The 13,692-nt window shown below is 36.0% G+C and overlaps 1 protein-coding gene across 1 annotated transcript in view; it reads right to left on the reverse strand.

Moving 5' to 3' along the window:
• TMEM131 (transmembrane protein 131) overlaps positions 1-13,692 on the reverse strand; it is a 93,829-nt gene that overhangs the window by 15,545 nt on the left and 64,592 nt on the right. Inside the window, 12 exon segments of the mRNA XM_030958867.1 lie at positions 534-692; positions 2,654-2,839; positions 3,912-4,098; positions 5,209-5,351; positions 6,581-6,732; positions 7,645-7,711; positions 8,092-8,201; positions 8,294-8,432; positions 9,934-10,051; positions 10,153-10,228; positions 10,382-10,534; positions 13,603-13,689. Coding sequence (XP_030814727.1) covers positions 534-692; positions 2,654-2,839; positions 3,912-4,098; positions 5,209-5,351; positions 6,581-6,732; positions 7,645-7,711; positions 8,092-8,201; positions 8,294-8,432; positions 9,934-10,051; positions 10,153-10,228; positions 10,382-10,534; positions 13,603-13,689 — 1,577 coding nt within the window.

A 13,692-nucleotide genomic window follows, 5' to 3' on the forward strand; every position in this document is an offset into this window, starting at 1 on the left:
GAGAATCACTATATCCAAAAGAAGCCTTGAACTAGACTATTCTTGGCATACAATCAGCAAAAATGCCTAAAACTGGTTTGGCAAGTCAGTAGGCTTTACCATTTTCCATTCACTCACCTGCTGTACACAGGAACAAAACCACAGTAAAATGAATGTTAGTACATATGATGGAGGGAACACTGAAAGGAGATGATCTTTACTTAAGACACCTAAGGTAGGAACTTCTGGCCTGCAATTTCTTTGCAGTCTATACATTTCATTTTTGAGAATATTAACAGAAAACTTGGCAGGGTTTGGTTTTTTGGTGGATTTCTTTTTTTCCTTCCTTTTTTTTTCCCCCCAAAAGAAGAATATTCCTCACAATCACAAAGTTCATCTTTTCATCCAAGCCATCCTTTTACAAGCAACTGTGGGGATATCTTTATTCATTAACCTGTTCTACAGAGCAATATTACTTTCTAACTGATCTGATAACTAAAGAAGCAAAGAAATAATTGGCAAAATTACTACAAGAAGCCGAAACATTTACTTACTTTCCATCAGATGAAATTCCAACTATTCTCCTGAGATCAAGTGGCCTTCCCATATCAAAGGGAGGATTTGAGGCCTCAAAGGACAAGCGTCTTCTAAATGGCTCCCAAATTCCTTGAGCTTCTAGATAGGCTGTTCCAATTACCAAGAGAAAGAGTACACTGCAGAGAAGAAAAGTAGTCATCTAAGGATTTATTTCTTAGTTTTGAGCATTTAAAAACTAATGACCCTAATCACACAGGACAAAAAGTTCGTATCCTGTACTGAAAATACTAAAAATTGCATCCAAACCACAATTTTTTCTGATAGAAACACAACATACACAAGACTGGCATGATAAGAAAATCAGCAGCACTGAGAATGGGAGCTAGATGCAAGCCTGACATGCAGTTGCCAAGTGTATTAATCCAAAAGGAAAAAAAGTTGGACTTCAAAACCTGGAGCCACAAGCATGTAACTATTCAAAGCAACAGTGATTTAGGGAAGGCAAAAATAAACATCACCTTACCAAATTAAAAAACATGGACTGTACAAACTCCTAGTGCTCATTCCTAGAAATTAAGGATAGCTTTGCAGTGACATGGAAGAGTTATTTTAGCAGCAACTAGGAAACACATACACGATGGCATCCTAAAAGTTAAAGGCAGTTTATGCACAGGAATCTTGGAATATTATAAAATATATTAGGACTCTTCTCTAGTTTGCTGCTAAGAAGGATTTTTGTATTTTTAGGAAAAAGATATAGTAAGGGAAGGGATTAGTATTGTCTATTCTTTGTAAAGTCTAATTAACAAATAGAGAACATATAAAATTATCCAAGCAAACTACACTTATGAGCTGACAAACATTACTCTGTCAAAGAATTAAAACCAAACTCAGCCTATACATTTCTAGCACATATATAGAAGAAAACCACATAAGTACTCACTCAGCATTTTTAAGTAATGCAGTGTTAGTGACGACAGAAAATTTCCTAAGTAACAGAAATTTTCCTCTTACTTTGGAAAATGCAGTTTCCTCACTAAACACTGCATTACTTAGGAAAGTGCTGAAGAGTCAAAAAAGAAAATTAAGTAGGCTGTAACTTTATCTTCTCTATTTTTTTTGTCAATCCCTACAATGAAAGACAGCCTAAGTGAACATTTGCAAAATGGAAGAGCTAGTAACTTACTGCAGGGGAAGAAAAAGGAATATGACATGTATGTGATAATGCTTTGGATTTGCAGCACAGAGAAAGACCACTTTTTCTTCACAGGCATCTACAGCACCAATACATTTCACACTTAGATATAAGCTTAACACTAAGAAAACAGCATTTGTTGCTACTGATCAGTAAAAACTCATACTGATAAGTTTCCATGCTAGGGTTTTCTCTGCACAAAAGCAGTGGGGTAAAGTGTTTCACATCCAAGAGCTGAGCAGGGACATAGGGTTTATAACTCTTGATTGCAAATAAAGATAGGTACAGGTTAGACTGTGAAAATGGTGGCATTTTCAACTCATATTTCAACAAGGTATAATTAGCACGTGTCTGTTTGCTGAGGAAAAACGTGCATTAATATCCTACTATGTAACCTGTGAGTGTGCAGTGTTGCAAACAATGTCCTTCAGGTTCTCAGAAATCCCATTATTAGTATCACCAGTTGTCTGTCACATTACAAGTGGCAGCAAAGTTAAATTCATCCAAGGCATCTGCTAAGCTTATTACAGTCACTGCCTTATACCTCTCTAAAGCACAATACTCCAGAGAAGGATGCTTACATTTCTGCAGTAATTCACTGCTATCAGTGCTTTAATACCTAAATAGGTTTCAAGTTTGGGTTATTTATCAAAACCCTGACAGATTATCAGGACTAAGAGGAGTACATATCTCACCCAAGGAAATAGGTTCAAGCAAGAAGTGTATTATTTTGTCCTTGGTTTGACAGAAAGTCAGTACTCCTTTGCCTTAAACAGTTCACACTCAATTTATAGGAGTGTTTATCAATTTGATCTCCTTTTACCCTATTTTAGTGTACCACAATTACAGCATGTGCTGAATACCCATGTGCTTCTGTGTAACCCATATTGGAGCAGTGGCAGCTCGTGCCCATACAGCAGTAAGAACAAACACACACACAACCTCATTATTCCTGAGATGATTATGTACAGTGCCAGTTCCCAGTTGGGCCTGGGCAGTGCTTCAGCACATGTTGCCAACATGTGATATGGAAGCGATGCATTCAAGATAAATACAAATTCAGAGCCTCCTGCAGTGATGAATTTTAATTCACGTATAACTCTGGAAGCAGTGAAATCTGGTGTAAACCTGGAAACAACATAAAGCACATCAGAACTTTTCATAGGAACAGCACAAAAGTTTGAGACAATTTTTATAACTCATAAATTATAAATTAAAAAACTTGTAATTCAACTCCATTGATTACCACACAGCCTAGAAATACTTGTGTATCTTTCAAATAGCTCAAGATGTGTTTGAATAAGTTCATTAACACCTATGCTTAACACATCTGACTCTAGACTACTCCTGAGGTACCATATGAAGTTATAATACCTGACAATAAGGTTTTACCACACCTGTTAATAAAAGCTATGAATGCAGTAAAAATGTAACAGCAGGTCTAAGTAAGTAATGGAACCAACTACTGTGTGAGCTATACATTTTTTAAACACTTCACCTTTGAGTCAAAACTTGACTTTTCAAAAGCATCACCACTATATCACAGTCTCATCACAAACTAATATTGTACAGATATACTAGTGAAATACTATTGCACTACAGCAATATTTCATACATCCACTTGCAGACCAGAAAAATCTTCTGAACTTTGCAGATACCATTTTATGAATAATTAACTTTACAACAAAGCACTGTTTAAAGATCAGTGTTTGGTGCACAGACTTTTTACAATTGAAAAAGATAGAACTACACAATCGTTGTCATTAAGGCAACAGAAGAAATAGTCAAGACTAAAATACTGTGCATTACAATAAAAATCCTTGGACTGAAGGCTCTCTTCTACATACTGCAATGCACCAAATCCATATGTAGGTCTAGGTCCCATGTGCATTCACAAGTTAAATGAGGGAAATTTATGTAACCTCAAATAGTAACATTATTCCAACACAGCAAGTTATACTTACTGGACAGTAATAGAAGTAATACTATAGTCAGTCACAAAAACATGGTAAAATGAAAAATCAAATAGTGTTCGCAAGAAGAGAGAAAAATGTCATAGTTGTATAACACTGTACAAAACCCCTATACACTCAAAACTTCAGAAAAAAGCCCTCAGAATTTAACCAAGAGAGTTTTCCTCTGAAACAAAACTAAAATTCCAAATGTAACACTTCCTTTAGATGTAAGAAAAACCACTTACAATATGACAATGTCTTTAGAGGCATTGGCACTTAGTGCAAATTCCTGACAGTTAACTACTTTAAATCCATATCCTTCACATGTGTAGCCACTGATTTCCATAGTTTTCACATTAATCTGCAGTTGCCCTGTATTTTCCACTTTAAACGTTCTTCTGAGTGTGAAATTCGGTTCTTTATATTTCATTTCTAGAAACAAACAGCAGTAGTTAGTGCAGATATCCTTCAGTATATTTATATTTTACAGCAGAAGAGAGTTCTGTCAGTATTACAGCAGAAGGGAGACTAGCAAGGTCCATGGAAATTAACTTGTAGGAACATACCTCTGCAGCCAGATTCCCATCACTGTCAAGGTAGGGCACTTGTACAATTCCAGAGCCCTCTAACTCATCACAGAACAAACACAAACCCCCTAACCTCTGACAGCACTGCTGCCCCACAAAGAAATCACCTAAGCTGCAAAGCTCTTTGATGTACTGCCTAATGTTGTGGTATTCTGTGAACAGTCCCAGCAAGAGAAGAATTAAAATGGGCTTTTTTGTTTCTTTTTGGTGTGTCTTAAAAAAACAATACATGGCTTAATTACTTACATCTTGTTAGCAAAAAAAAATCCCTAACCACAACAGGTAAAAGGCAATGACTAAGCTTTCTTCAAGTTTTCTTATTCATGCCTCACAAAAAGCAGAATAATCTCAGATAATAATTAACATGGCACTTAGAAATATCTGGAAAACTGCAAAGTAGCAAAGCAGATTTTAATATCAGATACAACTACAACTGTTTTACCAGTTTCATAGGTAATATAGGTACTCCTAGCTCTCCTCTCAGAAGCAAGCCTGAGGCTACAGAACAGAAAACCTCTCTCTGATCTCAGAGTAGAATCTGGCTGGGATTTAATTTTCATCAAGGAACATGCCCAACCTTTTTGCCCCAGTGGTTATGTGCTTAAAGATTATGAAGGTATGAAGAAAAGAAGTACACAGGAAGTTACAGCCATGATCCAATTTGTATTAAATTTAGGAACCAGAGATTTTGCTAGTAAATATGCAAAGATCTTTACCTCCTCTGTCTTGACTTTAAGTGGACCAAGAGCTTCTGTTTTATTTCCTAGTTCTCACGTTAAAACAAAAACCATAATATATTTTGTATTCTGCCTAAATAAAGTAGCAATTTTAATGTACTTAAAGGAGTTGAATTTCTGGGTCACTATAAGAGGGGGAAAATATTTCTACACGTCAAGTTTTACACATAAAATACAACTTCTTTTCTGTTCAGCATATTAGCTCAAGAAGTACTCACTTTCTGAACAGTCTCTTAATAATGCTTCTGTGATTTTAAAGCGTAAAGAACTTCCTGGACCAGGAGGTTTGCCTGCAACCTTCAAGCTCTCAGTTGTTCCTTGTCCTTGTACCATTATGGCATCTACTACAGTTAAATTATTTCTGTGGAAAAAAAAATGGGTGAGGGGAAACCTTCATAAAAGCTTCTCCATAGACTGTGAGTCATATCCCAAATCTGGAAAACAAATATCCTGTTCAAATAGCTGCTCCACAGCTAATTCCCCACATAATGGAAGCAAACAGCAGGCGTCTCAAATGTAGTGTTTGCAAGACAAAACCCTATGAAATTACAACATAACATACAAATACAAACCCCAGTGAAATACTAAAATCTGTATCTCCTACTAAGGCATCACACCTGACACAAAAGTGAACTCAATGCTCTTCACTAGAAAGACTGAACTTGCACTGTAGCTTTATCTTGCAAAGGGCATCTCTAACCAGAGACCCTTCTTTGAAGACAGTGTAGAATGTATTTCAGAAATCAAGTCTCCATGTGTTGGTGGGTGAGAGGCTGGACATGACCCAGAAAGCCAATCATACCCTGGGCCACATCCAGAGCAGCAGGGTGAGGAAGGGGATTCTGCCCTTCTACTCTGCTCTGGTGAGACCCCACCAGGAGTGCTGTGGGGTCCCAGCACAGGAAAGACAAGGACCTGTTGGAACAAGTCCAGACAAGAGGCACCAACATGATCAGAGGGATAGAGCACCTCTGCTATGAGGAGAGGCTGAGAGAATTGGGATTATTCAGCCTGGAGAGGAGAAAGTTTCCTGGTGACCATAGAGGAGCTCCAGTACTTAAAGGGAGCCTGTGAGAAAGATGAGGACAAACTTTTTAATAGGCCCTGTAGTGACAGGAAAAGGAGTGATGGTTTTAAAACTAAAACAGGGTAGATTCAGATTAGATATAGGGGGAAAAATTTTTACAATGAGGGTACTGAAACACTGGAACAGATTGCCCAGAGAGGTTGTAGATGCCCCATCTCTGGAAACATTCAAGATCAGACAGACCTTTGAGAGACCTTTGAGAAACCTGAAGATGTCCCTGGTATTGCAGGGGGGTTGGATTAATGACTTTTAAAGGGCCCTTCCAAACCAAGCCCTTCTGTGATTCTGTGGTAAGTATAACAGTGGCTTATATATTTACATCACTGAATATATATGAATACAGTTAAAATAGTCTAAGACATGTCACAGCTACATTAAACCTCTCTGCAGACACATAGGATTTTACAATTATTCTTGTAAAAGCAATAGTTTCTTGACAGCTGATTGTAAGTATATTATAGATAAACAGAAAAACTCACACTTATTTCAGAAATATCTCTTACCTGATAACAATCAATGATGAAACAGTTTTATTAAGAGCTGGAGTGAACTTTACTTTGACAGACTTTCTCTCACCAGGTTTTAATATTAGACTTAAAATGGAATGACGAGCCAAGCCCTTTGTAAGTCCCACAGTGGTCTGTAGTGGTTGGACCTTAAGAGGGTGGGGCAAACAAAGCAAGGCTTAAAAAATAGGACATTTTTACATGTATTTGATAGAAATGGTATTATTTTAGCTAGAAAATTGGTCTTGTTCTAAAAAAGCATACTACTCAATGACATAGTCTGGTTTTTTTTAACCAGAAACTCTGATAGCATAAGAATTTCCCTACTTATTAGTAAACTGCTTGCGTTACTGGAGAAGCAGAACAACACAACAAAACAGAACTGAGCTAAACTCCACCCATGCAGATTCATAAAGTTCTAGTGGAAGAAAAAGATCAGAAGTTCTTACATATATATTCTGAACACTAAATTAGTATCAAACCATTACGGAATATTTTTTCTCCTCAGAATTTTCCATTGTTAAGCAAACAAAATAGAAGAACTACTCAAGTCAATTTTGCAAAGTTTGCCATTTGTCTTGAGACACTGAATAAGCATCTAAAACAAACTGCAAATGGAGGGGAAAAGTCAGATAAAAAAGGTAGGGCTTAGGATGTGGGTGGCATGCTCTATATGAAAATGTACACACTTAAAAGTAGTTCACAATACTCAAATCACTCAAAAGAATCAACAAAGCAATGGAATAATCAATTCTTTGCTCATTTTAGAACTAGTAACCACTATGCTGAAGAAAATAATCCTGCCAGTAAGAGAATGAGAAAATGCAGTTTCCTGTAACTTCCACAGTTGTATTATAATGTAAGCATATAGAAAAAGTGACACTTTATTAGTTACATTTGAAGAAATATTTATTTTCCCAATTTCCTGATATCCAAAAGATATTACATTTACATTGCATTTTCCACACTAATACCTGAACTTGAAGACATGTATGACTGAACTCTAATTAAAACATTAAAAACCGAATTTAAAATTACCAAGAATGTATTGAAATACTTACACAATTTCTGAAGACCTGGAACTCTAGAGTCCTCTGATTGAAATTAGCTGGTTTACTCAAATTAAACCTGAAATGAAATTGCAATTTTTTCTTTCTCACAGATCAGGGAAAGTAATGACATACTTGCATTTATGGATTTTAGCACAAATCAAGTATCTGTGGTAGCCCAATATGCATCTGAAGGCACCACTTGATTTTATTTTTTCTTATTTCCCCCCTGTTGTACATCAAGTTAAGGAAGAAATGTAAACATGTTTTAGCTCAGTAAAAAATACAGATATGTGCTCAATGGCAATAGATTCAGTTCTCAACTGGTCTAATGATTCAAATTCTAGAGGTGGTCAATATGAATTACCAACACAACTGCCATATCAAGCATTCATTCCTTGTAAAGTGCATTTTCTCTGCCCAGTGAGTACACCCCAAGGATCGCACAACAATACTTACCGTTCCAACAGCTTATCAACAAAAGTGGATGGGTTAGAATACAGAGCTACTGGAAGAAACTGAACATACACGGGAGCATCAGCTGGATTTTCTAGAAAAATTTCTTCTTCCTATTCAGAAAGAATTTTTTTAATGAGTTTACATTACCACTAATGCAATTAGAAATATCTGTTTAAATTACACTATCACTAAAATAACTTACTGATGAGCTGTTTGTGTTGGTAAGAGGGAAGTTTAGATGGCGTGGTGAACTAAGGATGGAGGGCCAGGACATTTCTGCTGTAATTTTCAACCGAACATTCTTCTGAAGATCTGTGTCCACTTCAAATACAGCATTCAGTCTGGAGAAACAGTTATAAAACTCACCGTTATGTTTTGTAGAAACAAATTTTGAGACTGTCACTGAGATTCAGATCAGAAAGAAAAATAATCCAAAATCTATTTGATCATTTGCAAAGGTACAAACAGCAGAAAGGAAAAACTCCAATATAGCATCCACAATCCAGAAAACGTATTTTGCCTGCATGGGTACAGTAAATCAGTACATCTACTCTAAATGCAATGGATGTACAGACTGTATGCCTGCACCTATGTCTAATAAACCTAAAGCAAATCTGAACAAGTCATACTTGGTGCTAGCCATTACTTCCATCAGCGAATGAAGTTTTTTGCTAATAAACAACCTCCACAACAGACTTGGGTCCCTTTCTCCTACAAGCTCTCCAGCATGAACTGAAACTAAACCAAAAGTATGGAGTTCTCCAGTCAGCAAAACAGATAAAATACTAGGCTTCAAACCCAGAGAAATATTTTGGAGAAACTCCAAACGTCCAAGTCACAATACCTCTCTTTTCAGAAGTTCTCTCCTTTCCCTGAATGATCCTTTGGACAGCTGAGTAACTTTAACTCTCTTTAAAAGTATTAAATACTTTAAAATATAATAAATAATATTAAAGCACTGTATATTCATGTTAGAACTACTTCTTACTCAGAACTAATCTTTAGCATTCTCCTTTACTGTTCTCTTATTGTAGGGGATAGAACATTCTTGGAAGTTACTGGTGCAGATTCTGTTTAGATCAGATTTTCTCAGGAATTAATAATATATCACCATTATTAATGGTGATATTATCACACAGAGTGATAAGGGAGGAATGCTTTTGTTATTCTATTTAGTTGTATACAGATATTTTGTTTCTTCACATGCCTTTTTTGAAAGGGTAATCTGGATGCTATCAACACAAAAGACACACACACTCTTGCTGTTTGTGCTAACTCGTGTCCCTTGGACATTAAATCAACTTTATGTATGAGAAGGCAGATATTTAAAAGGTATGTAGCAGTCTACAGAGTTTAACTTTTCTAAATATTAAGTTTCAACCATTAATCTTTCTCAAGGTAAAACAGCAAAAAATTTTGTAATTCACTGAAATGCAAAAATCCTGGTATGGCAATGACAGAAAACCTATGAAATCTTAAAAGGAATATTGAGGATACTATTTTAAAACAGCTTAAGCATGGATACTGAACAATCAGTATAATCTGGTTTTGGAAATTTTTGCAGAGTAGAGACTGCTGTGCTGTTACAATCTTGTAAAGAACTCCAGGAACTCAGTGAATAGCAACTTTCAATTTTTTTTTAATTTGGGGAAAATTATTACTGTTTTTTAACTTTCAAAATGCTCTCTTTTAAGGTTTTGCAGAGAAGGCCAAGCAATTTTTCTTGGCCCCCTCTCAAAGAGCAAAGCAATATTAAGAAGCTTTGTATTCTATAAGAGCACACATATCACATAATTATTACTGACTTATGGCCTGAGCTAAACACTGGAATAAAATGCTTACCTATGGCTTGAGTTCTCTTTTATTTCTGTCCATTCTTTGAATAAATTCTCATGCAAATCCCAGTCAGAATCCCATGCATCTTCTTGCATTGCTACGCTGTGCTGAACTTTAGATTCCGCTGTAGGCAATAATGTGTTTTTATAAATCTTCAAGTAAAATCATAACTTAAGGAGAAAACTTTTTAAAATTATTTTCATTATAAAGTTGAACTTTACTTACATTTAGATAGAAAAGGCAATCCTACATAACAATGATCTCCACACTGTAAACCAGGATCAAAATAAATATTTGCAATCTGCAAAACATGTAAGAGCTGATCAATTAAACAGCACAGTAAATCTAACAACCAAAGAAAAAAGAAGGAAGGTTTCTGTTGAACACAGAAACTTAACATATGCTATATAGAAAAGAGAACCTATAGATGTTTAGAAATAAGACATAAACAAACCTTTGATTTTTTTCCTGGCTCTAAATCTTCTTTATTACTTCTTAGCCTCTTATAATAAAACCTTACATCTTCTGACAGGGACCGTATGTGTTGTATTTTCACTTTCTGAGAAAAGGAGTTCATAATGTTCAGGCTCTGGTGAACTACTTTCCCCTAAGGAAAATAAAAAGAAAAAAAGTCTGCAGGATATGCATTTTTCCCTAGCATATGTATCTATTTATGCAGGCTGGCAAAGACCACAGCACTGCTGAAATGTTAAACTGCAATTTTAACTACACTACCTTAAAGAAATGCCATTTGCAACACTTCAAGATAGTAAGTTTCTGTGAAGTTGTATTTTTTACTCCATCTGCTTCCAAGCACAGTTCACCCTTCTTTGAAAATTAAGAACACCTGAAGTATTTTGGAAGGGCTCAGACAACAGCTCTCTTTAATCAAATCATGATAAAAAACATCAGAAGAGGAAAGGCAAGAGAAAACTTCAGTTTGCTGAGCCTCCTATTACTAAAGGGAAACAGGCTTTTTGTAGAAGACCACTGCTGGCAATTAGAAATAGTAAGTAGTCACTAAGAATTAGAAATAATCTGAAAGGAAGAGTAAAGGAAAGCTACAATTACAAAAACTACAGGTGACAGAGGCTTTTAAAACCTTCTTCCTGCTCCCAAATGCAATTAAGACACAAGACACCAAAGCTACATTTAAGAAGAAAACAGGAAGTTTTTCCCCACACCTTTACGGCCTGCCTGCTTTTCTGAGTCAAACATTATTTCACCTTTTAAGCACAGAAAATGTAGTTTAATTGTCATGACCTTACAATGCTCAAGTTCTACTCTGCCTCAGTTATAAATCAATGATTCTGTGGTCATGTTTTACATCTTACCTCAACACTTAACCCTGGTATGTATAGAGGAAACAAACAGAAACAAAAGCAGATAGAAGTGCAACTCAAGAGCGGTGGGGAGACTTCAGATTTCTGTTATAAAAAAAACCAGTTCAAGCAAATATAAATACCCAAGGTTATCTTTTAATGAACATGTTTTTCTTGTTTCCCTTAAATCAATACTTCAAAATTGAAAAAAAATTCTAAGCTTAAGTGGAGATATGGGAGAGGTCTTTTGCAGGTTCAAAATTTGCCTGTGGCCTCAGGAAACAGTCACATATTGCAACAGTCTCAACAGTAGTAATTGCAGAGGGAAAGAAGGTACAAGAATAAATCCTTAACAGTACAGTCCTGTTAAACTGAATTAGGAGGTATATCTGAGCTTCATCTGTGAATTCCTGTGAGTAACAAACTGTCATCAATGGGACAAGATACAGGTTTGTTGAAGTGTCTAGAACAAATAAACAGTATTTTACTAAGACCTTTACACAGCATTTAGACATGAAACAACAGACAAGGGAAAAAATTGTTCAGCAGTAATAAGAAAAACAGAACAACGCCATTTAGCATAGAGGTCCTCAAAGATGAGCTTTGATCAGGGGAGAGCTGAGAGTGGCACTGTGAGGCAAAGATGACACTGTGAAGCAGAAGCCAACAGAGCTAAGAGTTGTTTAAATCAAGATGCTGACCTTTACAAGACCTGTACACACTGTCAGTGTATTGCTGACAACCTTCAGCAGAATACCAGAAATCACACTTAGGTACAAATACACGAAAACTATAAACAGACAGACAGCTCTGGGAACCAGGCAGCTGCAGGAGAATTACATCCTAAGTATGAACTGAAAAGCATGTGTTACTAAAATAGTAGCACCTAGTTATTCCTGGCTGGTGTAGCTGTCAAGTTTCTCCACCAAACACTGAAACAAAAAGAACTGATGCTATTTTAGGCTTATTTTCATAAGTAATAGAGGCATTACAGAAGAACTAAATGTTAGAGTAGCATGAATTCAGTGAGCATAAGCTTAGTTTGAAATTATTCCAAGAAAAGTAAAAGTAAAACTAAGTATTTTATATTCTCAAATATAGAAAGAGCTAAGTGATCAACTGATGGAAGTAGAAAGTGAAGCTGACTGCTCTGAAAAGCTTGGGGCTTGAATACAGTAAACAGTATATAATCTTGTCAAAGGTGATAATTATATCAATCTATACTCCCAAACAAAATGCAGGAGGCCAAAGATCCCCTGAAAGAATAATTGTCTGAAAACATTACTAGAAAAGAAGTATGAAGACAATAAAAATCACAGTAATCTAGGGAAGAGAAAGAATAATGACAGCAACAAAGCTATGTCTGAGAAACAGAGGTGCTATAAGTATTATGTGCCAAAAGAAAATAAAGCAAAAGGAAATAAACAAAACAAACAAAACTCCCCCAAATAAAAACAAAGAACCCTTCCCCCCAAAAAATTGCAAAGCCAAAGCAAAAAAACTCACAAACAATAATCAAACAAACAAAACAGAGGCCCCCCCCCAAACATCAAGCTGACAAGACTGTGGGCATATTACTTTGAAATACTGAGAAGTTCTTTAGCCATTTTAGCTAGAACAAACTCAAAGGAGATTAAAAAAATATTACTTCTTTATGGTCTAACACAGAACAAAATATTTTTATGTTGCACTCAAAAGGGACATTCTTCATATGAATTAATATTAATAATTCTAGTAGATTCAGATAGAGAACACAGAAATTGCTTTATCTCCAGTGAATTAAAGGGAAGTGGATCTTTAAGCTATTTTAACTTATCAAAAGCTTATGAAGTAGGTAATAATGAAGTTTTAGATGTGGCACTCAGTGTAATAGGTATCCATATAATGGTGGGGCTATATAGTAAAAAACCAAAATAGATCTTAAAGATAAAAAACAACTAGTGATCTTTGCAACTGTAGGCATGACCGTTTGACCTCAAGAGTAGCAAAAGACTTCAGAAGAATTTGTGACACAGGAAATCAGAAGGAAGATGGAATATGTGGAAATTGCAGCAAAAATTCACTGAAGTCCTACTGACTGACCTATCTTCCCCTGATGAGATCTATCCCATTACATGAGTATTCCAAGATCCCACTCAAGCGGGCTGTTGAGGAAATGCAGGGACAACTCATGCTTGGAACACGTAGAGGAAAAATCCCAAACAACCCCCAAAATAATGACAAACTGATCATAACAGTTCAGTAACACAATCTCCCCAGCAATTTGACATGGAATTCAGGACAGTGGTCTCCCTTGAAAAGGGCATATAAGGAAAAAACACAGCAAGTAAACATTTAATCCTAACTCTCTTACCGGAAAAGAAGGTGGAAGAAAAACATGTTTTGGGGAGCAGGTCAATGAGCCTACAGCAATCACAGCCTTCACTGGTATAGTTAAAATCTG

The sequence above is a fragment of the Camarhynchus parvulus genome, chromosome 1 (assembly GCF_901933205.1).
Source record: "Camarhynchus parvulus chromosome 1, STF_HiC, whole genome shotgun sequence".
NCBI classification, from domain to species: domain Eukaryota; kingdom Metazoa; phylum Chordata; class Aves; order Passeriformes; family Thraupidae; genus Camarhynchus; species Camarhynchus parvulus.